Genomic DNA, 27,755 nt, shown 5'->3' with positions numbered 1-27,755 from the left:
CCATAACACTTGACTCCGGTTGGGTGTCTAACAACCACCTTGGTACTTGAACAGAACACGGAGCGTCCTGCTGCTACAGGGGCACATCTCCAGCCGCGGGCTCAATCTCTACAACTAAGGCTGTCTAACTCGAACAATAGACTGAAAATCATCCTCAGACTCATATGGGTCTCCAAGAAGTGGTGGCTCATCAACAGTTGAAGCTGGAACATGCTCATCAAAAATAACATCTTTGCTGACAACAACCTCATTCCGCTCCGGGTCATACAACCTGTAGCCTTTGGAAAGAGAATTATATCCCACAAATACAAGCTTCTGGGACATCGAGTCAAGCTTCCCCCTCTGCTTCTTTGGAATGTGAACATAGGCATTACTCCCAAACACGCGTAAGTGGGAGACATTTGGTTTCCTGCCAAAATAAGCCTCAAATGGAGTCATCTTTGGTACTAAAATCATCGGAGATCGGTTGAGGATATGGACCGTCGTAGCCATAGCCTCTCCCCAACGTGGACGAGGAAGATCACGATGCTCCAGCATCATCCTCGCCATCTCCACCACAGTCCGGTTCTTTCGCTCAACCACTCCATTCTTCGAAGGTGAACCTGTATTAGCCAACTCCCGCTTGATGCCATGTTTCGCACAAAACCGCACAAATGCATTAGAAGAGAACTCTCCTTTTTTGTCAACCTGAAGAGTCTTTATCTACAATCCAGACTCCTTCTCCACCATAACATGCCACTCCTTGAACTGAGCAAAAGCTTGGTCCTTCTAGGAAAGAAAATAAACCCACGTAAATCTACTACAATCATCAGGCAGCAGCATGAAGTACAAAGAACCTCCCAAGGATGGAGTCTACATAGGTCCACACAAGTCAATGTGTACCAACTCCAAAGGTTTCGAATCCCGCCTAGTAGCCTGCTTCGAAAAAGATTCCCTATGCTGCTTACCACGGATGCAAGAACTACAACGTCCCTGCCTGCTGCCAACATCTGGCAAGCCAACCACCAACTGGTCCCAAAAAGCCCACCGCAACGCATCCACATTCAAGTGGCCAAAACGAAAAAACCGCAAGTCACCGATTTGAGTGCTTGTCAGAGAAGAGAGTGCTGAGAGTTTATAGATACCGTTCTCCACTCCGTCTTCCCATACAACTTGGCCAGTTTCTTTGTCCCGTAGAGCAACAGAATGCTCCTCAAACTCCACCCAGAAACCACTCTTGCAAACCTCATGCACTAACAATAGATGAAAACCAAGTAAGGAGACGTAAAGAACACAAGAGGAATGCTTCTCCCCTTTGCCATCGGGAATGATCTCTATCTTGCCCTCACTGTGAATCGGTATAGTGGAATTGTCGCCAATGAAAATGTGACCTGTCCGTCATTTAAGATCCTGTAAAAACTCTCTGGAAGGAGTCATGTGCCTGGAAGCACCACTATCGAGAATCCACTCCCGAGTATCCCTGGCAGTGAAACCAACTGTCTCCCTGCTCAAAGAAGATGAAGCATCTATGTCCAAAATCTCCAAGTGCACAAAGGCTGGAGTCTTTGCAGCTGAAGCTGAAGAATCAGCAGTCTTCGCAGTACTCCGCCTAGGACATTTTCTCCAATAGTGGCCTTTCTCGCCACAATCGTTACAGGTCCGCTCGGCCTTCAATTTATCACGGTCTAAGTCGGGCTTCTTCTCAGAAGACTTCTCTGATGAAGACTTCTCTTTGCCCTTTTATTGTTGTTGTTGTTACGGCCTTTCGACCACTGGCCAGTCAAGGCCTCAGAACCTTCGCCCTATGGAGGGTTCGTAAAACGCTCTTCCTAGTCAAAGACTATAGGCACAAGCTCCTCAAAGACCATAGGCACAAGCTCCTCCCATGTGATGGTGCTGAGCCTGCCTCTGGTGATCAAAGAGGAGTAGAATGCTGAGTGTACTGAGAGAGCAAATGAGACAACAAAGTGATGGCCATGTCCTCTAAAGATATCTCCTTCCCAACCTGAAGAACCTCCTGTTGAAGAGCCTGCAACTTGTTGATGTGCTCCCGCACCATCGAAGACTTTGCAGGATTCATCACCTGCATCTGCACTTCCAAGGAGACCCACTTCATGGGTGATATCCTGTTATACAGAAAAGCCAAATGCTGCCAAATCCCTCTGGGCAGCGTAATATGTTTTGTATGATTAATCACCTGTCGTGTGCAATTAAGGAAGATGAAAGAACACACACGGGCATTGACACAATCCCACAACTATGCCTGAGCCTCCCATTCTTTCCTAGCAGAGGGTAAAAGCTCCCCGTCCTCCAACTCCGGTCGTGGAACACCAACCAAAATGAAATCAGCCAAGACAAGACTCCAAGGCAGACTCTATCATTACCTTCCATATGTCGTAGTTGTTCTCGTCCAACTGTCGGTTCACCGGGAATGGGGAGAGAGTAGGGATCTTCACGTGCTTCTCAACCATCTCAAGCAAGTCTGCCATCTCGAGGGTTCACAAGGTCTTGTGAAGGGAGGATGGGTGGGAAAAAAATGAAGAAGAGGCTGCAAATAGTATGCAAGGTGGCTGTCCAATAGTGATGGCCGCCTTCTACCCAATCTCCAAGTCCCAAACAGCCCAAGCAATCTCCAATCAGCACCACAAATCAGTAAACCCTCAAGCTCCCACTATCTCCAAGCTTCACGCCACCTTGGGCTCTGATACCATGTCAGAATGCACAACGGAAATGAGAGACAACTGCTGTAGAGAGCAAAACGCAGCTGAGAGAGGGAGAGAGAAGTTGTATAAACTCTGCTATATACAGTAGATCCGATACAATGATACAACTGAGTGTGGGGGGGGCAGGGCCAATATATATGGCCCTAGGCTGCTGGTCGGCCAGCCCCAAACAAGCCGACAGCAGCCCCAACTGCTCACAACCAGAAAAAACAGCAGTCGGCCAAAAAAAAACACAATCGGCCAGCATTGAAAAAAGTCGGGTAGCAACACGTCCAGTTGGCCAACAGAAGACAACAGCCGACAACAACAAAAAGCCCTCCCACATCCAGTAAAACTGGGAAAACACCATGGAAAGTGGGGAAAAATGGAGGCACACGTAACTGGGAAGGCACACCCACAACAGAGGCCCTAGTGTGTAATGTACAGACAGGAGATGACTGCTAACAGGTTTCTGGGTAGGCTCTACACCCGCCCCGACTTGGCGGCCAGTTGAGGCCTTCATTTGGATGCCGAGGGGCACTCCAATTCGCTATCTAGGATGCCAGCTGGGCATTGATATCTCTCTGAAGCAACAGCTCGCCCCTCTTCTTCTGAGCATTCGAAAAAAGCTTTTGTGTTGGAGCTCTGTGAGGCTCTCCTTAGCTAGTCAAGTGGTGGTGGCGAACCAGGTCCTTGCCACCATGTGGTGCATTACTTCTTGTTGGGCCTTCTTCCGAGCATGTATTTGTCAAGAATAGCAGTTGATCAGAACTTCTTGTGGGCCGGCAGTGATGGGAGGCCTACCCGGGCCAAGGTGGCCTCGAGAGTGATCATTCAATGACGACTCCAAATGGAAGCCCATTGCATATATCTATAACTTCAAGCAAGAGGAGGGAGAAACAATGTGGTATTACATTACTAGAACTAATTACTTCCATATGCACATTTTGGCAGTTCCAATCCCAACCTCATCTATTGACCACTGGAGACCCGGCTCATGTCAACGATGGGAGATTTGCAATAGCATTGCAGCCTCGCACATATGGAGAGCTAGATGCAATGAAGCCATCGAGGATACCCATACTCCGCCTGTGGAGTCCATCAATAGCATTTGGCTCAACATCATCCATACCCTCCACAATCACTGGGGGAAGTTACGAGGTGGCTGTGACCGCATGCGGAAGCGGTGGGAAGCTTTCTTGAGGCTATAGCGGCCTGGCCCTTTTCTCACCGATAGAGGTGGTGATTCCACTTGGCATTGCAGACCACCTTTGTGGTTATTCCCCCCCCCCCCCCCCCCCCCCCCCCCCCCAATGAGATAGCCTTCTCCTCATAGAATGGCCAACCGGAGGAGAAGTGCATCTCTCTCCATCTCCTGATTATTTGATCCCCATCCCGCACATGGAGGCGAGTTTGTATCTAGCCCTTCGTGGTTGTATTTAACCCTTCATGGCTATCTTTTATATTAACTAATCTTTTTCCCGGAGAAGAATAGACGTCATTCGAGAGGCAGCTTACAACCCCAAATTATTCGAAGTCTTTGTTTCCACCATTTAGTATTCTTATGTAAGCCCCATAAAGCATCAACATGAGGCTAAATCCAAGGTGAAGGAAGCAACAATTTGTACACATTACTTGCCGAAAGCACATTCAATCAAATATTGCTGTAAATCTCAAAACAAAGAATAAAACAGCAAATATGTGAAGACAATAGACTGCAAATGATCAAGAACCTCAATTAGATTGAAGATACAACACGATGGAGGCCTGTGAGTGCTGGTATGTACAAATCAGGGCTGAAAAGAGAAGCAATGATGAAGAGGATTGAGGCACCTAATATATAGAGCCTCTAGAGCTGGTCGGTCAAGTCCATAAGTCCATAAAAATACTAAAAAAGCTCCCAAAAATGGTGCAAAAAATAGCAGAAAATAAGCAATGCAAGGCCTTATAAATGGGCCAGATACAAGCATGCAACGAGTCCATCTGGGAATGAACAATATTTCCAACACCTCTTTAGTGCCAGATGGGCGGACCATCACCGTCACGCTTCAGTAAGACCTCCAACGAAGCTCGAGGGAGCGGTTTCGTGAAGAGGTCTACAAGGTTGTCCTTATAAATGTTCCAAAATCTGATGAATCCACAGAGCGTCAATCACGCAGAGAAGGTAGAACTTATACTTAGCCTCAATAGATGATGTAACAACAGTCCTCTGTTTCTGAGACTTCCAAGAAACCATTCCAAATCCAAGCAGAGAACAATATCCAGAAGTAGGTCGCCGAGTATCAACACAACCAGCCCAATCAACATCCGTGAATCCCACCAAATCAGAACCATTGGAATGAGTGATACCATAACTTCATGTGCTACGAAGATACCGAAGAACCCGCAAAGCAGCTTGCCAATGAGAACGTCGAGCTGCAAAGGAGAACTAACTAAGAATACTCAAGGCATAAGAGATATCCGGACGAGTGTTGTTAAGGTAGAGAAGCAATGAACCAACCAACTACCGGTAGTCAATAGAATCACCCAAAGGAGAATCATCTTCCTTTGAAAGCTTGGAACTAGGATCCATGGGACAAGAGAGCAGAGTACAATCTGTCAAACCATAAAGAGAAAGCAATTTACACACATACTTCTCCTGAGAAATAAAAAATGCAATCATCACGTTGCCATACTTCAAGACCAAGAAAGTAATGAAGTAGTCCAAGATCAATCATCTCAAACTGCAGACCAAGAAAGTAATGAAGTAATCCGTAATGAAGTAATCCAAGATCGGTCATCTCAAACCGCTGTGAAAGTTGAGACTGAACATGAGTGACCAACTACGAAGCAGATCCTGTAAGGATGAGATCATCCACATATAGCACAATGATACAAATATCACCATCACAGAGAAAGACATAAAGGTTTGAATCTGGATAAGCACTCTCAAAGCCAAGAGAAAACAAGAAGGCACCAATCTTCTAATACCAAGCACGGGGTGCCTATTTGAGACCATATATAGCCTTCCACAACAAATAAACATGATCTGTGTCTTGAATCTCAAATCTTGAAGGTTGCTCAACTTATACCTCCTCCTCTAAATCTCTGTTCAAAAAGGCAGATTTAACATCCATCTAAAAGAAAGGCCATCCAAAACGAGCGACCAAGGCTAAAACAATCCAAATGGTAGTATACATGGCTATAGGTGCAAACGTCTCATCAAAGTCCTCACCAACTTTCTGAGCATAACCACGAGCAATTAGGCAAGCTTTGTACTTATCCAAAGTATCATTAGAATGAAACTTGAATTTGAAAATCCATTTGACACCGATGACATGGACGTGGAACTAACTCCCAAGTTTTGTTCCGCTCAATAGATGACATCTCTACTTCCATAGCCTATCGCCACTACGGCAAAGCAAGGGCCTCCTCGGGAGTCTCAGGCTCATCAATATCCTATAAGGTACTCATAAGAGCATAATTCATGGTATGACCGGAAGAAGCAAGCTGAGAAGATCTCCGAGGTCTAGAAGACGAAGCAAATGCCTGAGCATCCAACTGGCAATCAGGAAGGCCAGAGTCTAGTAATTATTTCTAGACCCACGAGGGTGGATCAGACCTCCTCTCAAATCTGAAAGAAGAAGGTACTGCTGCTGAAATGGAGGCATTCAGGACAGCAGTAGATGAAGAAGCAGCAGCCAAATGTGGAGAAGCTAATGGAGAGGCTGCAGATACTGATAGAGAAGATGCAGCACGCAATCCAGCTCTTTGTAAGGAGCTGGATATAAAAGATACAGGGGTTGAAACAGAGAGTACAGCGGGCTGAATTGGTGCTAAAGACACCGGAATCACTGTGGGAAAGAAGCTCACTGTGGTAGATGAGAAAACTCCCCAATATCGGTTGGAAATGGGTCCAAAGTCTACTCAGAAGAAGACATGGAAGAAGAATGACGTCCAAATAATGTCTCATCGAACCGAGCATCTCAAGATATGATAATATTCTCCACCAAATACCGGTATCCTTTGGATCTCGAGCTATAGCCTATGAAAATCATCCTCTTGGACTTAGGAGCAAGTGTAGTCCATTTTTTATCTGGGACATGAACAAAAGCAACTCACCCTCAGCCCAATACTCTACAGTTCCAGAAATTGAGATGCTTTGCTGAATATCCCACATGCGCATATAGGGGGATTTGGAAGGGAAGAGCTAGTCGGCCTGCTGAAGTGCTGTCAGACTGCTCGCCACTTGATAAAGATGTGTTCGCACATGAAAACACTGCACGATTCACACCCAACTGCACTAAGGCCTGCCCAACCTCAGGTTGCTGCCCGTCTTGCCAAGATGCCTAGCCAATTGCATGTACACAACCCACAAGCTGGCGCCTTACTTTTGATGATACGCAGGTGTGTCACAAACGCTGATGTACGCATGCGCACTTGCATCACTGCTTATCTCAGTACTAATATATACACATCTACATCACAAAAGCACCTCACTCCCTCTTCTAACACTCACTAAAAGGCATGTAGTCCCACGCAAGGTGAAAGAGAAGGGAGAGTGACGGTGGGTTGCAGGTTGCAACAATTGTGACAGAGACTCTTATGCATTTATTTCTTATTGAAACATAATTACATTCTCTTGCATTTCTTGTTATTCATTGCTTTTATGCTCCACCATCTTGGGACCTATCCAAGCTTCCGCTCTTATTTGAGGCCCATCCCCACAGGGTCTTCCAACTGCATCCAGGAACCAGAGTATGCTCCTTCGCAATGCGAGGAGTCTGTTGGTCATTGCCATTGCTTGGTCACACAGTAGTGCAAAACAGAGTGCAACACACAACACCCGAAATTTCTTCCTTCATGGAAAAAAAAAAGACAAACACTATTGTCTAAGATCTGCTCTGAAACCAAACCTCGAATACTCTCCACAAAAGTAATTATCCTTCAGTGATTATTTCATGCTCTACCCCCTTCCAACCCTGTACAAAGTATTTGCTTCATATGAAAATGAAGTACAAAGCTTGGCCAATAACTGGAACACATACCTCACCCTGTTCGTTGAAGAATGGGGACGCAAACTATCTTCTCCTCCAACTCTGCATGCATTCTTGCTGAATTGCAGGCCCTGAAAATCTTAACACTTCTGCTGCTGATTTGGACTAGTAGTGGTTCTAAGCACCTCGTAGCTGTTGATTCTGCTCTTTACATAGGCTGAGGCTGGAGTGGAAATGAATGACAAATAAGATCGGTAGGGGATCCTTCACATAGGCTGAGGCTGGAGTGGAAATGAATGACAAATAAGATCGGTAGTGGTTCTAAGCACCTTGTAGCTGTTGATTCTGCTCTTCACATAGGCTGAGGCTGGAGTGGAAATGAATGACAAATAAGATCGGTAGGGGATGCTTTTTACAGGGACCCCCACCCCCTTACAGCTGGTTGGCATGTCCACCTACTAGGGGACTCCAATAAGGGGGCTGTGGGCCCTTGTTTGGGCCATGCCCAGCCCCCGGCAGGGCCTTAACCGACACAAACCTCCACATGGCTATCCATGCCAAAATTTACCGCAAACTAGTGACCAAACCAGCTCCATCAGTCTTCTGCTGATCCTGCTGTACCCAAGCTGTCATTATCTAAAGTCTCACATCACAAGTGCAACCCTAGTGCATCGTTGCCAAACTGTAGACTCAATTACCCTGTCCCTTTCTACAATTAGGGCTCACAACGGCCTGTAACTCACCTAATCTACCATGTGCGGTGCCTGAATAGTCATATGGCACATGCATCTGATGCCCAATTTTGATAGAATATTTTTATTGGATAAACTATATTGCTTATCATTGGGTTATTCAAAAAGTAAGAGTCAGTTTACTCGATGGTTGGAGCACAAGTTATGAACATCATGGCATCACAGCATCACTTTATCATGACATCGCTTTATCATGTCCAAGAGATGTTGCCTTTGTGTAGGATAAATTTGTAATGATCAAAGATCTCTTATAGAAGATGTAGAATATCTAGGAATAGAATGATTCAAGCTCTTACAAGCTCTCATGCTATGTTTCAGGATTTGTATGATCCAAAAACCCAATTGTTTATATGCATGCTTACGTGAACACAAATGCACTGCTTTACCAAGCTGATCTGATACCTCTTAAAGACCTCCAGTGGCCAATACAAGGTTTCCACAATTCTCCTTCCTTTTGATGCTGCCATGCTGCCATAACCTGCAAAACAACCTCTTTAGATACAATTCCATGCATAAGCACAAAAGTGAAATCTATTACACCCAGGCAAAATACCTTATTGTGATATGTGGTTGAGTCTATCACACTACACGCCCCGCTAGGCTTACAAGGTGATTGCCCTCCCCAGTCTTTAGGAGGGGATGTCACATGCATGGGCTACAACTAATGCTAAAGTACTAGTTAGGGTTAGGGCTTAGCAGACAAATTAGCCCATATTTGAGCACTAATTTAGAAAGGGAAACAAAGGCTATAACTGTGAGACATAGCCCCTAGAACAAGCATCAAAAGGCTGCCTACCCAACTAAAGTAAGTCTGAATGACCCCTCTCTACAATTCCATACATCTTCTACAAGTCTGAAGGGTACTTTGTTGTGGGATCCTACAGCCTAGTAACCAATCTGCAAATGGAGCCACCCGCCACGCCATACCCAATTTATGCATGAGCCGGAGAACTAGTGGAAGTCACCCAAATGCCATACAATGAAGTTTCCAGCTACGTAAGCGAGGAAGAATTCCAAAGCTATTATAAACATTAGGTGGGAAATCTTCAAAACCCTCACCCAACAATGAACGAGGCTAAATTCTGGCACCTTTCAGCCAGTTTCAACATTTTCCATCACATTAGCTGCTGCTGGTTATTCTCTTGCCAATTTCCCACTCTCTTCACTTAAATGAACCTTATGCCATTGCTTCAACTTGCATTGTTCTGCCTCTATATACTGTGGATTTGTAGTACCATCATGTTACGCCTAGGACAGGTGCACACTAGCGCAGGGTCAGGCTGGAGGCTGGACTTGGGGCCATGTGGAAAGAGGCTTATAAGTGGAGGCATAGTTATAAATAATTATATGGTTAAAAGCATAGTTGTTTCTTGTACCGGTTCATACAATATGGCACCATACGATATCGTACGGTGTGATAATACCGTTAGCCGCCTGTGCAGTTACCATTTTTTCGCCGTTTTCTGTCCGTTTCTTGCACCGTTTTGCTGCCCATTTTGTTACCGTTCTATGACCATTTTCTTGGCCTTGTCTAGGGTCAAGTCTTTGGCTATATATAAATATATATACCTAGATGAATCCAGGAACATGCCCAAAATCACCTTTTAGGAACGTGCATGTTATATACTCATGGTAGTCAACCAAGAAGACTATATAACTATCAACTCCATTATGCATAGTATGGACTAGATACTACGACATCCCCACTAACGTCATCAGTGCCCAATAATGGGTGTAGAACTCCTGTATCAAGATATGCTCTCACACACGCACTCCACAGAGAGACACACACACACATAAGAGCATATATTCACACAAAGGGCGCCTCCTATAAAATGCCCACCTCCCAAGCTTCCCTGACATAATACATTCAACGTTGACTCTCCATGCTACATAGCTTGAGCCTTGAGCTTTGATTCTTGAAGCTATAGCCTCTCTCTCTCTCTCTCTCTCTCTCTCTCTCTCTCTCTCTCGCACGTGCATCCCGCACTTGGATGCCACGTAGACATCTCTGTATAGAAGGTGCAAGACCTAGGGTGGAAAACCGGTCCCATGTGAACCCAGTCCGGGACGAGTCAGCCAAGGTTCCACTCCAGTCGTCCGAGGTCACCTGTGCATTGTCCTGCACATGCATCCAAGGTTAGGTGTGCATTGTCCTCCACATGAAACAGTGCCAGTCCGCGCTGTGCGTCTCCCTCTGAAATGATGTCAGTGGTTCTGTGTATCTGGTATGACACCGGATGCCAAACCACTATGTAGACATGTAGGGTTTGCATATAGGAATGGGGCCAGCCCAATGCCCATAGGGCTTCCCTAAGAACACATATGTGGGCATGGGGGAGGTTTAGAACCACCCCCAAATGGGCCAGGAGGGCCTTGGCTGTGCCCACCAGCCATGGGATGGGCTGTAAGGGCTGTAGGCCAGCCCTAGGGCCTCTGGACAGGCAGCCGAAAGGGCATCCAGCCCTTAGAGGCTGTCGGCCAGGTGTGGGGCAGCCCACACAGGCTGCCATGCAACCAAAGGCCATGCGCATAGGGGCCAGCCCTCCATAGGTGTGATGCGCAGGGTTTTTTCAGCATTAAATATTATTTAATGCAGTCGTGAGGCTTTTAAAACAGCCGCCTGGTTTTATACCAGCCAACCAGCATACAATAAAGGGTATAAATACCCTAGGCATAATTCAGTCCAATCATCTCATATTTCACCAAGTGCTGAAGCCAATCAAAGGGCCACGACAGCCAAGGAGAAGCTAACGCAAAGGGGTGAAGGATTGAAGGTCAAGGGCACACGATTCTCCTTAGCCAAGAAGTTTCAAGTTCAGCCTTTTATTTCAGTTTTGCATCATTCTAAAATAAAAGCAAATACACCATTCATGGTGGGGGCCCTACAAAGGGTATTCGGGACCCAATACCGTGTCCTCTTCTCCCCCTCTCTCTCTCTCTCTATTTTTTTGCACATCTACATTCAGTTTTGTGCGTTAATTTCGTTCGCGACAAGTGTGCTGATTTCTGAGCATTGAAGTTACCGATCTCCCCTGAAGCTTCTGCATGTTACAGTGGTATCAATGCCTACTTCAAGTGTAAAGATTCAGCACGAAACCAGAAAAATTCTCGCTCGTGTGGTTGGTTTTCAAACTCCGATGGACCACCTCTTTCAAAGTGACTCCTGTCCCTCGAAGGACAGTTGGTTTTCAGCCTCCAGAAGCCTCCAAAAGTCTCCCGCACACAGTGGATGGTCAGATTGCGCTCTGGAAAGGAGGTGCATTTTCCTGCTATGGCGAGCTTCGACGACGAGAGAGAGACCAAGAACCTTGGGACCAAAGTGCACCAGGCAGCCTAGCTAGGACATCAGGCATGAGTGTTAAGAGATGCACAACGGTCCGTAGAGGCCAGATAGCAAAGATATATGCTTGTTACCCTCTTTTAAATTCTGTTTCCGTAGATGAAACTGTAGATGATGTTTGCGTAGACAAACAAGGAAAACAAAATAGCCTTGGACGAGACCCACTGTTTGAAAACCCTGTTTGGCATGCATGCGATTCAAACAAGAAAAAATCCAAGGTGAAAGAGACATTAAAGAAAAAGTACATAGATACTTTAATAAATTTATTAGAGGAATTTCAAGATGTTTTTCCTGATGATTTGCCAGATGGCTTACCACCAGTTAGAGAAGTAGCCATGGCATCGAAGTTATGCCAGGTTCAAAACCTATAAGCAAACCTGCTTATAGATTAAGCCACTCCGAGGCACAGGAGGTGGAAAAACAATTGACGGAATATTTGAACAAAGGCTTTATTCGGCCTAGTTCAAGTCCGTGGGCATCGCCTATTCTTCTGGTAAAGAAGAAAGACGGATCTATGCAGATGTGCATAGACTATAGGGCTCTTAATCAGATAACGATTAAGAACAAGTATCCGATGCCACGCATGGATGAGTTGTTTGATCAACTCTATGGATCGAGATACTTTACAAAAGTAGACCTGAGATCAGGGTATTATCAGGTTAGAATTAAAGTAGAAGATGTTGCGAAGATAGCATTTAGGACCCGTTTCGGGCATTTTGAGTTTTTGGTTATGCCATTTGGGCTAACCAATGCTCCAGCGACGTTTATGACGCTGATGGATAGCATTTTACGTCCATATCTGGGAAAATTCATAGTAGTTTTCCTATATGATATTCTTGTGTACAGTAAGACACAGAAAGAACACATAGAGCATTTGCATCTAGTGTTCGAGTTGTTGCGAGAGCACAAACTATTTGCAAAGAAGAGCAAATGTGAATTTTTTGAAACAGAAATTCACTACCTTGGCCATATTATATCCGCCGATGGTACGCGGATGGAGCCAGAAAAAGTAGAGGCTATTCTTAAATGGCCAGCGCCGAAGAATCTCGAGGAACTGCAAATTTTTCTTGGCATGTCGGGATTCTACCGACAGTATGTGAAGGACTACGCGAAGATCGCAGTCCCGTTGTCTGACCAGTTACGGTCAAAAACTAAAAACATTAGTTGGGGGAAAGCCCAACAGAAGAGCTTTGATAAGCTCAAGGTGACCGTAGCAGCTGCACCTGTTTTTGAATGGGAGAGTTAATTAGGGTTAGAGTTTCATGTGGGAGACATACACAGAGAGAAGAAAGAGAAAGAGAGAGAGTTGTGGGGATAAGTCAACTCACCAAGTGAGTGTGTGACTCCCCTATCACACATGTATATTTGCACTAGTACACATAGTGCACTTAGTACATTAAAAGTACTAAGTGTACTATGTACTATAACTTATGGGCTAGTACACACTATAAGGGTGGGCATAATGCCTTTACCCCAACAACCTCCCACTTAAAGGCAAAGTGCCCTTAAGTAAAGGAAAAAAAAATCAGCATGTACATGATAATATACAAGGCCATATCAAGGCTGAAACTGGCCTCATCCAATGCCCATCAAGTGTCTGCAATGAGCAAACCGCTTTGGAGGCAAACTCTTTGTCAACAGATCAGCCGGGTTGTCATCCGTATGAATCTTAACAAGTTGAATTTGCTTGTTCTCTATCACCTCTCTGATGAAGTGATACTTCACATCCACATGCTTCGTCTTTGCATGAAAGACAGGGTTCTTTGCCAACTGGATGGCACTCTGACTGTCACAATGCAACAATGGAATATCCCCTGTATAACCCAAATCAACCACTAACCGAGATAGCCATAATGCCTCCTTGCAAGCCTCTGTGGCTGCAATATACTCGGCCTCTGTAGTAGATAAGGCAGTGCACTTCTGCATCCTGGATATCCATGACACAGCACCTCCTGTGAATGTGAACACATAACCGGTAGTAGACTTCCGGTTATCTGGATGACCGGCATAATCCGAATCCGTGTAACCATGCACTAATGCATCCTGTTTGCCAAAACAAATGCACATATCCTGTGTGCCCTTCAGGTATCTCATGACACCTTTCACTACTTCCCAATGCTTCTTGCCAGGGTTGGCCATGTATCTACTAACCACTCCCACTGCAAATGCAATGTCCAGCCTAGTAGCAACCATGGCATACATGAGACTGCCACAAGCTGAAGCATACGGAATCTTGGCCATATCAGCCCTGTCACTATCTGACTGTGGGCTGTCCATAGCACTGAGTTTCACATATGGAGGCAAAGGAGTACTAGTCTTCTTCCCCCCGTCCATATTGAACCTCTGCAAAACTTTGCCAATGTATTCCTTCTGAGACAAATACAACACATGCTGATTTCTGTCCCGAAGTATCCGCATACCCAAAATGTGATTTGCATCACCCAAATCTTTCATATCAAAGGTCTGATGCAGCCTCTTCTTCAAGGCATCCATCTCTTTACGAGATTTCCCGGCAATCAACATATCATCAACATACAAGATGAGTATCAATAGACTGCCATCCAAAGCTTTCTTGGTGTATAAGCAGTGATCTATGTCACTTCTCCTGAAATCCTGGGATTTCATGAATGTATCAAATTTATGATACCATTCCCTTGGTGCCTGTTTGAGCCCATAAAGACTCTTTTTCAGCTTGCATACAAGCTTCTCCTTCCCATTCACTGCATAACCCTCTGGCTGTTGCATATATATCTCCTCATGGAAATCACCGTGAAGAAAAGCAGTCTTCACATCCATCTAAATCAAATCCAGATCATCATGAGCAACCAAAGCTAATACAGCTCTAAGTGTGGTCATTTTGACCACTGGAGAGAAGATCTCATCAAAGTCCACACCATATTCCTGCTTGAAGCCCTTAGCCACTAACCTGGCTTTGTATCTTGGCTTTGCATCTTGGCTTTGCATCTGGTGCAACTTTGAGCCTGTAAACCCACTTGCATGGCAAAACCTTCTTGCCTGTAGGCAAATGCACCAACTTCCATGTTCCATTTTTATGCAGAGAATCCATCTCTGACTTCATAGCACGCTCCCAAAGAGCCTTGTCTGCCCTCTGTAAAGCCTCCTTATAACATGAGGGCTCCCCACAATCAGTGAGCATCACGTAGTCAACCCCTGGAACAAACCTGTCAGGGGCTCTGGAGGGTCTAGTGGACCTCCGTACCCAATGACCATCATTTGCACGTTGCTGTCCAGCCTGCATATCACCTATTGGTGGCTCCTGTTCCATGCCATAAGGTTGAAAAATCATGCCCGGTATTTCCTCTAATTGTGGTATATCCAAAGGGATATCTTCTGCCATCTCTGGCTGTCCATTTGGACCATTTTCAGCACCATTTACGGGCTGGTTTTGCTACTGTAATGGCTGATTTACAGCCCTTGGTTGTTGTCCATGATGTCCATCATCATCAAAGATGACTCTGCGAGGCTCCTGTTGCGTTGCAGGCTCCTTATACATGCATGTTTCATCAAAAATGACATCATTGCTGCGTATAATCTTTCTATTCACTGGATCCCAAAGTCTATACCCCATTTCACCTCTGTCACCATATCCTAGGAATATGCATTTGTGAGACTTAGGATCAAGTTTGGTGCGCATTTCCCTGCGTATGTGCACGTACGCAACGCAACCAAACACTCTCAAGTGCTTGTATGACGGAGGCTTCCCTGTCCATACTTCTTCTGGCACTTTCCCACCAAGCCTCGTGTTAGGTGACCTGTTTATAAGATGAACGGCTGTCATAACAGCTTCAGCCCAAAAACCATGAGGTAACGCAGCATGTGACAACATAGAACGAACCTTCTCCTGAATGGTCCTGTTCATCCTCTCTGCTGTCCCGTTTTGTGGAGGATCATAAGGAGTAGAGAGCTCCCTCTTGATGCATTTAGCATCACAAAAGTCCTGAAACTGTTTGGATATATACTCTCCACCATTGTCGGAACGCAAAGCCTTCAGTGTTTTGCCAGTTTGATTCTCAACAAGAGCAACAAACTTCTCAAACACTGAGAATGTTATCATTCTTCAAACGAAGAGGATAAACCCACACCTTGCGTGTGGCATCATCAATAAAAGACACAAAATATTTTGCCCCTCCCAAAGAAAGCTGAGGCATCTCACATACATCTGTATGCACAAGCTCTAACTGAGCATCTTTCTGTCCAAGAGCCTTCTTGTGGGGACACTGGAGTTGCCTGCCATATAAACAATGCTCACAAAACTGAAAACTTGAAAACTTTAGAGAAGGCAAGTAACCAAAACGAGACAATTGCTCCATTCCTTTGACACTCATGTGTCCCAACCGGCTATGCCACATAGAGATTTCCGACAGCTCGGTTGCATTTACATTAGCATGGTGACAAACACATGCATGCATGAAGTAAAGAGTGTCCACCTTAGAGCCTCTGGCAACAACCAGTGAGCCCTTACTAATCTTCCACTTTCCACGACCAAATGTGGTAACATAATCAGCATCATCAAGCTGTCCAGTAGAAAGCAGGTTCTTCTTGATCTCAGGCACATGCCTGACATCATGGAGCATAAGCTGTGAGCCATCTGAAAACACAAGCCTCACATCACCTCTGCCAAGAATCTTGCATGCATGGTTATCACCCAAATAAACTACTCCTTCATTGCCAGCAGTATACCTGACAAACAAGTCTCTGCAACCTGTGACATGAAAGGAGGCACCTGAATCAATGATCCATGAGTACATACCATGACCATCTCCTGCAAGTAGTGAATGGGCATCAAGTGAAGACGTGAATAGGACCTCATCCTCACTGTCACATCCATGTGACACATTGACTTCTTCAATCTTGACTCCACTTTTGCCCTTTGGCTTTGCATCTTTGGCTTCATCTTTGTCTTTGTCTTTTCCTTTGCCCTTTTCCTTTTGATCATTCTTCCATTTGTAGCATTGCTTTTTGATGTGTCCCTTGCCACAATAATGGCATTCCAAGTCCTTTTTGGAGCGGGACTTGCTCCTTCCCCGTTCTTGGCTTTTACCCCTTTGCTGGGATCTCCCACGTGCATTCATTGCATTGGACTTTCCAACAGAGTTGTTCTTCCTGTTCATCTCCTCTTGAAGAAGAGCACCCTCAACATCTCCATATGACAGCATAGCATTCGAATTGCTAGTGGCTGTCCTGAATGTGTCCCAACTCTAACTCTCTGGCAAAGTGCATAAGAGAAAAGCGGCTTTGAACTCATCGTCCATTGCCAACTTTTGATTTATAACTTGGCTGACAATACCATTAAACTCATTTAGATGGGCTGCCATAGACGCCCCTTCCTTCATTTGAAGACCTATGAGTTTCTTCAACCAATACACTTTGCTTGAGGCACTTTGCTGGGCATACAAGTCCTGCAATCTTTGCCACATTCCCCAAGCTGTCTTCTCTTCACAAATGCTGAAATGTAAAGAGTCTGACACACACAACATGATAGTAGATCTTGCCAGCTCATCCATATCTTCCCACTCTTCAGCAGTAAGAGAAGCGGGCATTACACCCCTTTCTTTGATAGGCTTGTGCTGCTTCTTTTGGAGCAACACATTATAGCACTGGGTTTGCCAAATATCATAGTTATGTGAGCCTTCAAGCTTCTTGATGTGAAGCAATGAAGAGCTCTCACCTGTGGTTGCCATAGCAATATGCAACCTGTCAATGCCTGACTCCCTGCAAGTGTGCAAACACTGCACCAAAAGCACACAAAGTGCTCACAGTTGTTCTCCCAAAGATTATCTCCCACTGCGGAAGCACAAATGCAACTCTACTCCCACTGAATGTGATGAAATCACCAAAATCTGGTTGCTGCAGATTTAGGACAGCACCTTAAATGTGCTCTGTTCCCCTTCCAAAGTACTGTACAACAGTACTAAGTGCTCACCAATGATGTACCAAACCTGTACCGGCAAGTATGGCAGCTGAAAATGAACCTTTTCCTCACTCAAATCAGTGTACAGCCATGCCAAAACTTGCACAAAGTTGTACCAAATCTGTACCAGCAAGTACAGCAGCAATAAATGCTCTCTTGGCTGTCCAAATGAGTGAAAATCAGACTTTTATAGTCCCGACCACTGCATACAACAGTCCCGAACGGAAATTGGGCAAAAGCCCCTTGACTGCAAGCTGATTTCTGAGGATTCAAGGCATAAAAGTCTTGCCTGCTGCTTTGCCAAGCTCAACAAGCATAAAATCTTGAAAAGCCCCTTGATTTAAGATCAATTTCTGATCATACATGGTACATTGACGCACATGAAGGCATCCAGAGTCTTCACAATGCTTCCCCCTGGCCACATATACATCCAATACATAAAAGCCCCTTGATTTACAGGCACATTAAGTGCTTGTCAGGCATCAACACATTGCCCAAAGCATCAAATACGATTGCTTGCATGCAAATCAATCCAATCGGCACAAAAGCCCTTTGATCTGCACTGCAATTTGCTGCATTTTTGCCCGAATGTGCGATTTCTCACATCATACAGCATGTATGAATGCTTAATTGCACAATTACATCAAAAGCCCCAAATTTTGACATCCAATTTCCTGCAAATTGATCCTGATTGTGACCAATGTCACCCAATTTTGCCAATTTTGCTCAAAATTTGAGCAATTTGGCACCTGTACCTGCTCAATTGATGATAATTGACAAGGAAAATCCCAAAATTAAAGGCAAATACCTCTTAATTTTTGAATTTCTACAATTTGCAGGCTGAATTTCTTTGTGTTGATGCTGTTGCAGAAAGGGGGGGGGGGGGGGGGGCGCTTCTTGCTGATGTTGCTGAATCGGATGCTGCTGCTGTCTGCTGAAAAGGGTGCTTCACGTGTGTTGATGCTGATGCGCCTGCTGTGCAGGTACGGATGGCTGGGCAGCCCTCTGCGCTGCCTGGTTGGGCAGCGTGGCTGCTGCTGGGCAGCAGCTGAGCAGCCCACGTCTGCTGGCTGCCTACGCCCAGCTGCTGCGCAGCAAAGTATAGTGCGACGGGCTCCACCTCGCCTACTCACGCGGACCACCACCACGCCTTCGACCGGCCCATAACCAGCAGGTCGACTAGGTGTTGACGGACAGCCTCCTTCGCTCGCACCGCTTGTCGCCTACTTCCAAAGAGAAAAAAAACGAACACAAAGTGCCGACTCAATGTTGCTGCCACCTTCTCTTTCCGCCCACCTGCCTGCGAGGACTGCTGCGATGCTGTAGATGGTTCGCTACCTGCTGTGCGCTGACTCAATGTTTGCTGTGCAGCGCTTTGCAGCACCTGTGCCTTGCTCACGCTGGCCAAATTCCAGCGCTATTTCCAAATGCTCACTCGCACAGGAAACTTGCAGCGCACGTGCTCCTCGCTGAGCACCAGAAAGTTCCTCTGCTCGTGCCAAGCTCAAGGCTCCATAGCCGAGCTTCTTCTTCGCGATGAAGATGACTCCGCACACCCGCGCACACACGGACACAACCATGGCTCTGATACCAGTTGAATGGGAGAGTTAATTAGGGTTAGAGTTTCATGTGGGAAACATACACAGAGAGAAGAAAGAGAGAGAGAGAGTTGTGGGGATAAGTCAACTCACCAAGTGAGTGTGTGACTCCCCTATCACACATGTATATTTGCACTAGTACACATAGTGCACTTAGTACATTAAAAGTTCTAAGTGTACTATGTACTATAACTTATGGGCTAGTACACACTATAAGGGTGGGCATAATGCCTTGACCCCAACAGTTTTGACTATTGTCGATCCAAATGAGCCATGTCTTGGAGACAGACGCTAGTGATGAGGCCATTGGGGCCGTACTTATGCAAAGGGGACGCCCAATTGCATTTGAGAGTAAAAAGTTAGATCGTGCGCAGCGTAACTACTCGGCTTACGAGCGAGAGTTACTAGCGATAGTTCATGCACTGAAAAAGTGGAGACACTATTTATATGGTGCTCCTTTTGAGGTCCGGACGGACCATGAAAGTCTGAAATGGCTTTCAAGTCAAAGTGAACTGAAGGGTAGAAAAGCTCGGTGGGCCGAGATTCTACAGGAGTTTGACCTTCAGATACATTACCAGAAAGGCAAGTATAACGTGGTGGCAGATGCACTTAATCGCATGCCACAGATTAATGAACTTAGTTTAACAGTCTTCAAGAATGATTTCTTGGAGTCACTACGTGGTTTATGTAAGCACGATCCATCTTTTACAGAGGTCTGGCGCGCTGTACATGTACGCACTTCTTCACAGACGCGACCACCTCCCTCGTTGGCACGGATTGCTAGTCCGGAGAGACTGGTCGAAGGTGCAACGGGAAGGGAAGCGAGAGTTAGTCTGGAGAGACTAGCCGTGTCTTCTGGGTATAGTTTGGAGCCGGAGAGCTCTGACGTAGGCCCTTCATCACCTTTGACTGCCACGGCTTCAAAGGGGGGTGAAAAACTTCGTCGGGGGGGGGGGCGAAATATGCTAATTACTCCATTGACGACGGGTACTTACTCTACAAGGGTAGAGTATGTGTACCAACTATTGGTGACTTTCGGGTCCAAATTCTTAAAGAAAGTCATGATAGTCCAAGTGCGGGTCATCCCGGGATTCAGAAGACCTATGCACTAGTAAAAAGACAGTTTTATTAGCCTAGTTTGTTTAAGGACGTCCAGACTTATGTGCTGAAATGCAATAAGTGCCAGGTCAATAAACACGAACGTCTTAAGGTTGGAGGACTACTCCATCCGCTGGAGATTCCTTAGGGAAAATGGAAAAGCATTTCCATGGATTTCATTACCAGTTTACCCAAGACGAGTCGAGAGAATGACTCGGTGTGGGTGGTAGTGGACAGGTTAACTAAAATGGCAAAGTTTATCGCCAAGAAGAAAACTGTTAAAACGCCAGAGTTGGCAAAACTCTTTATTGAACATCTCTACAAGCTATATGGCCTGCCCGTAGATATAGTGTCAGATAGAGATAGAAAGTTCAGCAGTCATTTTTGGAGGGAAGTCTTCAAAAAGTTGGATACTACTCTGAGTATGAGTACGACAGATCATCCGGAGTCTGATGGTCAAACTAAAAGTTAACCAAATTCTAGAGGATACGTTGAGTTCTTATGTTAGTAAGAAGCAATCTAATTGGGAAGAGTACTTGCCCTTATTGGAGTTTGCCTATAATAGCTCCAAACACTCAGCGACTGGATTTACACCATTCATGTTAATGTATGGATTCCAGCCGAGATCTCCGATGGCTGAAGGCCTAGAAAAGAAGAAGATTCAATCTGTCAAGGATTTCCTTGAAGATATGAATGATATGCTCAGAGCCGCACGTGAGAGCATTCGTAGCACTCAGGATCTCGCTAAAACTTATGCGGGTAAAGGACATAGAAAGGTGACCTTTGCAGAAGGTGACTTTGTATTCCTCAAGGTTCCTGCACAGTCAGAAACCATGAAAACGGGAAAGTGTGATAAACTTTCTCCGAGATATTGTGGTCCTTTTAAAATCCTTTTAAGAAGATTGGGGACGTAGCATATAAACTTGAGTTACCGGAGAGTTCTCAAGTCCATCCTGTCTTCCATGTCAGTAAACTGAAGAAATCAGTTCACGGGTTAGAGAACACAGTTTCTCCAGAGATTTTGGTGGACTTGATAGAGCCACCAAAGATACCACATGAACCTGAAAAAATTCTAGGGTATCGTGACAGACAAACCCGACATAAAGTGTACCAGGAGGTACTTCTTAAATGGACAGACAGGGATGAGGAGGCAGCTACTTGGGAACGCCGTAGTGCAATTTCCAAGAGGTTTCCCCAGTTTGTTTTCGAGGACGAAAACTCTTCTTAAGGGGGGAGTAATGTCACGTAGGCTGTAACGCCTGTGACCGACGACAGACCGGATGGCCGAGGACGTGGCCATCCGAGGTTCAGTGGGAGAGGACGCCCATGCGGAGTCATGGGCGGCCACGCTAGTGTGGATGGCAGGCCACACACTATATAGCCTGGGGAATGAGGGGCAATCCTCATCCTTCCTCTGCGGCTGGGTGGTGAGCCAGAGGCCGTCCCCTCCTGTAGTAGCACCCGTAGCGGTGCTAAGGAGATCTAACACGCAGAGTGCTGAAATGAAGCACAATGGTGGCAAGCACAAGACTTCCCAGCCGGCTACTCTCAAGGTTACCACCTCGGGGGAAAAGGCCAAAACCAAACGGGGTCTTCCCCAGGACAGAGCACGGGAGCCTCTCGCTCCAAAAACTCAACCAATGCGCCCAAGCTTACTCCAGACCACAGTTGCATAGAAACGCGTTTTGTACAGGTTCGAAACGTACGAAACGTTTCGAAACGTTTTGTACTGTACGAAACGCGTTTTTTTCATCATGCATATTTTAAAAACCTTAAAAAACGAATCGTTTCGTGAAGCGTACGGCGCACTTCGTTCACGTTTTCCAGTGGCGGCCGCCTGTGACTTCGCCGATTTGTGTGCCAGCCTTCCATCGCTCGTGTCAGCCCGCCTGCTCCTTGGTGTCCTTGGGCCTTGTAAAGGTCTTCCAAAGGGGTAATGTCATGTTTTGCTTTATGTTGGTTTTCTCTGCACAACTCACAAAGCAGCACACTTTTTTCTCTTCCATCAATATTTATGGCATATCTTCCACGGTCCACCCTTGCTCTATTGAGGCCTGACTTCTAAGGCTATCTACCTTCTCTTTCCCTTGCTCTATTGTTGGCCAAGATGACAGTTAAAATCATGAATCATATAATGAGATTAGTTTATGTTCTGTGTCGCACTTGCAGGGCCAACAATAGACTCTCCTCAGCACAATTGGAGAAATAGACTCTCCTCAACACAATTGGAGAGGCTTGTCTTTTGTCATTGCAATCTCCGATTGCTAGAACAAAAGGGTCATCCCATTGAGCCTCGCCAAGTGAATCCAGATAAGATTGATATCATGAAGTGCAAGGAGATTCCCGACATTCCTCAAGAGGGGAGAGACATCTATTCTATGCTCTATGAGGAGATCATAGCTCCGGCTCGCACTACACGATCTTCTCGAGAGGCTAGTACTAGTGGTGCACCTGCACCTCTAGAGGATGAGGCATTTGAGGACTCGGCTACCGGCAGTGACCTTGAGAGTGAGGCTGCATAGGTAGAAGATGCAGATGAGGATGAGCATGAGGATGCAGATAGTAGCTAGCAGCTGCCAGTATCATTTTATTTGGACATGTTATTTAGTTTAAACTTTGGACATGTTATTTATTTTGATCTTGGATTTTGAGTCATGACTCATCACCCACGTGGTGATCCTTTTGATTTCTGTTTAGTCATCAGTGATCACCCACGTGATTTGTGATATCATCATATCTTACATGTATTTTGTTTTTATTGAAATGAATTCAATGTGGTCTCTTATAAGTTATGTCAACACTTTTTTCTTTTGTATATTTCAAGTTAAAAATATACATGTTTTTTCTATTTTGTATGAAACCTTTTTGTACCCGTTTCTTACCTTTTATGAAACGTTTCTGAAACGTCTGGCAACACTGCTCCAGACCAGAAAGCGGAGGCAGGTAAGACTGGTGGCAAATTGAGTGCTGAGGAGATTGCTCAATACAAGGAGGGTAGGTGTTTCTTTTGTCATACAAAAGGACACACTTCTCAGGAGTGTCCTAGAAGACTACGCTCCAAAGACCGCTGCCTCAGCCTCCACAGCTTTCGTGGTGAGCCCACCTCCCACACAGACCCCAGTGGCTCTCCCTAGTTCTTCAAATCCCAATGTTGCAATTGGAGCAATCATTAGCCAGGAGCTCGAAGATAAGCAGGACGCCCATGACCAGGAGTATAAGCGCAACGAATTGCTCGAGACCTTTGGCTACATAGGTGGCCAGAAAGTCATTATCTTGTTTGACAGCGGCATCACGGATGTCACCATTTGGTCCATCTCCATTTCTGGAGCCACTTCTATGGGATTGTCACTCCATAGAACGGCCAGATTTGTACCATGTTCGCATGTGGCCAGACCAGTGCCCCATGTGAAAGGGTCAGTATCTTGTGTCACATGGACGTGAACCAGTTTTGTGCCACCCATGTGTGACTAGTATTGTGCCATATGGACAGGAGCCTCTTTGCTGCCACCCTTGTATCACCAAGATTGCGTCTTATCCATGGGATTGTCACTCCATGGTAGAACTGATATTTGTGCCGACCTTGTCTATGGGATTGTCACTCCATAGGAAGGGTCGTGCCAGGATGTGTTTTTTGCCTATGGGACTATCACTCCATAGGAAAACCAGGACTTCACATTTCTGTTGCGCCAGTTTTGTGCCCGACAAGAAATCCTTGCACAAGTTTCATGAAAGGGAGATTTCGTCCATTACATGTGCACATGCATTTATGTTTGTATGCATAAACTTGTTTTCGCATGATTTGTTTTCGTGTGTTTGCCTGCTATGACGTGCCAATACACTGGACGAGGACGCCCCCAATGTACCGTGGGTGTGCTGTCTGCTGACAAGTTGTTGTGGCGTGTGAACAGTTGATAAGTATTGCCCCTTTTGGCCTTTTCAAACGTAAAATCCATGAAGTAATGTAAACTTTAATGTTTATAGGGTTGGATGTTCACACATTTAAAATATTGTTCGGACACTTTCTAGTGTGGGTGCCCATGAGCTAACCTTTGAGTAAGATTTAATAATATTTAAAACATCTATTGCATGGGCAACGTTTCTTTCCCCACACATGGAAGGTATTGAGGGGGGTGGTTGATGAAAGGGAGGCAACTACAAAATTAGGGGAAAGTAGTTGATTTTTGACTACTGTTTTTGCACCCGCCAACTGTCCTTCTACTCGCCTGCAGTTTTTGTACCTTGCTACAGCATCAGTACCCGACTGCAGCAACTGTACCCGGCTATCAATACCTGCACCTGGCTACCAGCACCTGTACCTCGCTGCAGCAAAACTGTCCCGACTATCAATACCTGTACCTGCCTGCAGCAATTGTACCTGCCTGCCAGCACTGTACCCAGCTGCAGCAGTTGTACCCGCCTACCAGCACTGTACCCGGCTGCAACAATTGTACCTAGCTGCAACACCTCTACCCGCCTGCCGATTACCTGTTTACAGCCCTACAACACATGATTATTACTAATTTGCAATTACCACGACTGTACATGTTGATTGTCCCCTTTGTACCGGTTGACTGCTCTGTTTGTACCTGTTGTTTGCACCCACTAGGAGTACAATAAAAAGGGAATAATCTTCTCTGCTGAGATTTGAATTAAAATCTTTGCCAGGTATTTGTTTCTATATTTTATTTCAAATTCAGATAAAAATTAAAGTTAAATGTTGCTTTTACAAGCTTTGTGTAGGCGTGCATCACCCCCAGTTGCCTTCACCATGGAAGGCCACTAGGATAGTGATTTTTTCCATGATTTCCCTGACCGCGCCCTCACCTTTAGAGGAGCTAGTGAAGGTCATGTGGATATGAGGAAAAACAACCTGGAAGCACCGGGTATTTCTCCCTCTGCGGTGCTTCACCTTGCCATGCGTTAGTACGGGCGTGCCTGTTGGTGTACGGTCCCGGAAGACCAGTGAGGGCAGGTGTTCACCCAGTGAAGGTGGGAGGCTGCCTGTGATTTGGTCTACTACGACAGTTGATTCTTCATCAACAAAATCTTATTGTATTTCAGTTGTTCTCACTCCATGTGATGGAGAAATCTGGCCATGAGGCCTGTGAACACTTGTACATATAAATACTCCAAGAAATACAAACTGTATTGAGAGGGGGGCCGGCCCTTTCCGGCCCCAATGATGGTGCTTCTCGCGATTCCGATGCATTGCTTGGAAGGCACAAGGCCTCTTGAGAGAAGTTATGACAGTGCATTCATGGGACAACCATCCCGTGGAAAAGAGCCTATGCATGAGGATGAGCCCAATGCATTGAGGGCTAAATTGGAGCACATGAAGAAGCTTTTGCAGGCAAAGGAGCAAGAACTGAAATTTTTGCATGAAGATCCCCATGCACAAAGTGTCATTGAAGCAAGGAAAGCTGATGCTATGGTAGATACGACCTTCGAGTCCATGGCTTGTGAAGTGGGCAAGAAGCCAAGCGATTTGGCACTCTCCTACCTCATCCGCAAGGGTGATCTAAAGGAAGGAGAGGATGGAGAGTTAGTATTTAAGAATCCACCTCGTTTGAAGCAGGGAGACCCAGCATCTCAACGGTTGAGGTCTTTTATACACAAGGAAGAGGTATCAGTCACTTCTCGCCATGCATCTTCTCCTCATGGGACAGGAGGCAACAAGTATGTGCATGTTGGAGCTAGTGGGCGACATGATGGCCTTGTGGATTCAAAGAATGTATATCATGGAGAGAGTGGTCGGCATGCAAGCCAAAAGACTTTGCCCATTGAGTGTCTCGTGGTGAGACATTGCATCATTTGGGGAGGTCACACGCATCTGGGCCACATATTCATAATGCACATGCCACCGTGACTCTTGAAACATCTTTGGTTGCCCATGAAGCCCATGCAAAGCGGGCTGCCCCGTTGAATAAGGGGAAAAGAAAGAGAGAAGAACATGTATCACATTCAAAAAAGCTCAAGGAATTCAAGGCAGGGGACAAGTCCGTGAAATTTGATGCCTTTCATGGAGAGTATGATGCCTCTAAGGTGCTAGCTTTTGTGGCACAGTTTGACATTGCTTTTAGTGATGAGGACTTCACTCAGAAGTCCAAAATTCGTCATGCAAGCATGTTCTTGAAGGGGACAGTTGTCCATTGGTGGAAAACTGAAAAGACCACCAAAGATCCCATTTGCACTTGAAAAGAGTTCAAGGACAGATTTTATGCCCAAATTTTTGCCTCCTAATGCGGAGCAAACTCTCACCCAAAAGTGGGATAGACTTGAGCAAAACGACAATGAAAGTGTGCGGCAGTACGTAAATAAGTTTTGGAAAGTGTTGCTTGAGGTAACTCCCTTTATGCAACTCTCCGAAGATGAAAGGAAGAGGAAGTTTTATCGTTCGGGCATTGAATTGCACCCGAAACACACTCTTCAGCAACTCATAGCATCTGCTCTTGCTACGGAGCAATTGATGCTTAAAATTAAGCAGGATCGCGGAGGTTCTAAGGGCAAAGAGAGAACTATCCCAAACCTGCAAAAAGGTGGACAGCCACCTAAAAAGAGCTTTCGGGAAGCCCAAAGGGGTGGTAACGCTGAAAGAACCCCATCCAAAGACATTGCACCAAAGAAGAACAAGTTTGGCTTGACCCCTGAGCAAAGGGAGCAATATGCCAAAGAGGGGAAATGCTTTTCTTGTGGTAGTAAAGAGCAAATGTTTAGGCAATGCCCCACCCTCAAGCAAAAGCATGAAGACAAGCCACCAAAGGCAAATGTGCATGCCATACCCGATGTGCAGGGTACCACTGACCATGATGGCAAAGAGAGAGTGGTATGCAAAGCTTGGGGACAAATCAAGGATCAGCCCGCCTTATTCATGTTTGATGATTATGCAACATATAATTTTATCTCTACACAGATGGCAGCCGCCTTGGGCATAGAGATTGGGGACATGGGACCCCAAATTAAAGCAGAGGCAGCTTTTGTTGGCAAAGAGGTGCAGGTCACGCCTCTTATTGGAAATTTGCGCATTCATATATAGGGTTGTTTGGATCATGAGCATTTCTTGATTGCCCCACTCAATGGATGTGATGTATAACTTGGCAAGCCTTGGCATCATCGGCTTGAGCCCCGCAAAGAATATAAAACCAACAGGATCACCTTTATGCATAGAGGCTACATGCATGTCATTGATGCTAACAAGGAAGAGGATTCCATCCTAGTTGTTTCTTACATCCAAATTAATAAGGCAATGAAAAAGAGTCTTTCTGTGTACTTGGTTTTTGTTCGTGACAAAATTGAACAAAGTAATGTGAATGTGGATGTATTGACTCAAGATAGACTGAGTTTTCTTAATGCATATAAAGATTGTTTTGCCGATGCA

At 45.5% G+C, this 27,755-nt stretch overlaps 1 protein-coding gene across 6 annotated transcripts in view; it reads right to left on the bottom strand.

Moving 5' to 3' along the window:
- The window catches only part of LOC147636742 (protein ESMERALDA 1-like), a 76,254-nt gene that overhangs the window by 32,844 nt on the left and 15,655 nt on the right, over positions 1-27,755 (bottom strand). For 5 of the 6 annotated variants that reach the window (XR_015266199.1, XR_015266200.1, XM_086800249.1 and 2 more), the window contains exon 2: positions 8,812-8,887. The exons of the other annotated variant lie outside the window; for it this stretch is intronic. Coding sequence is in view for 3 of the 5 variants with exons in the window: in XM_086800249.1 (XP_086656375.1) it covers positions 8,812-8,887 (76 nt within the window). In the remaining 2 variants the exon portion in view is untranslated. The remainder of the gene's footprint in view (positions 1-8,811; positions 8,888-27,755) is intronic. 6 annotated transcript variants of the gene reach the window in all.

The sequence above is a fragment of the Cibotium barometz genome, chromosome 7 (assembly GCF_041138505.1).
Source record: "Cibotium barometz isolate CiBa-2024 chromosome 7, ASM4113850v1, whole genome shotgun sequence".
In the NCBI taxonomy this organism is placed as follows: Eukaryota; Viridiplantae; Streptophyta; class Polypodiopsida; order Cyatheales; family Cibotiaceae; genus Cibotium; species Cibotium barometz.
Note: the sequence above shows the minus strand (reverse complement) of the source record. Positions and strands in the feature narration are given on the sequence as shown.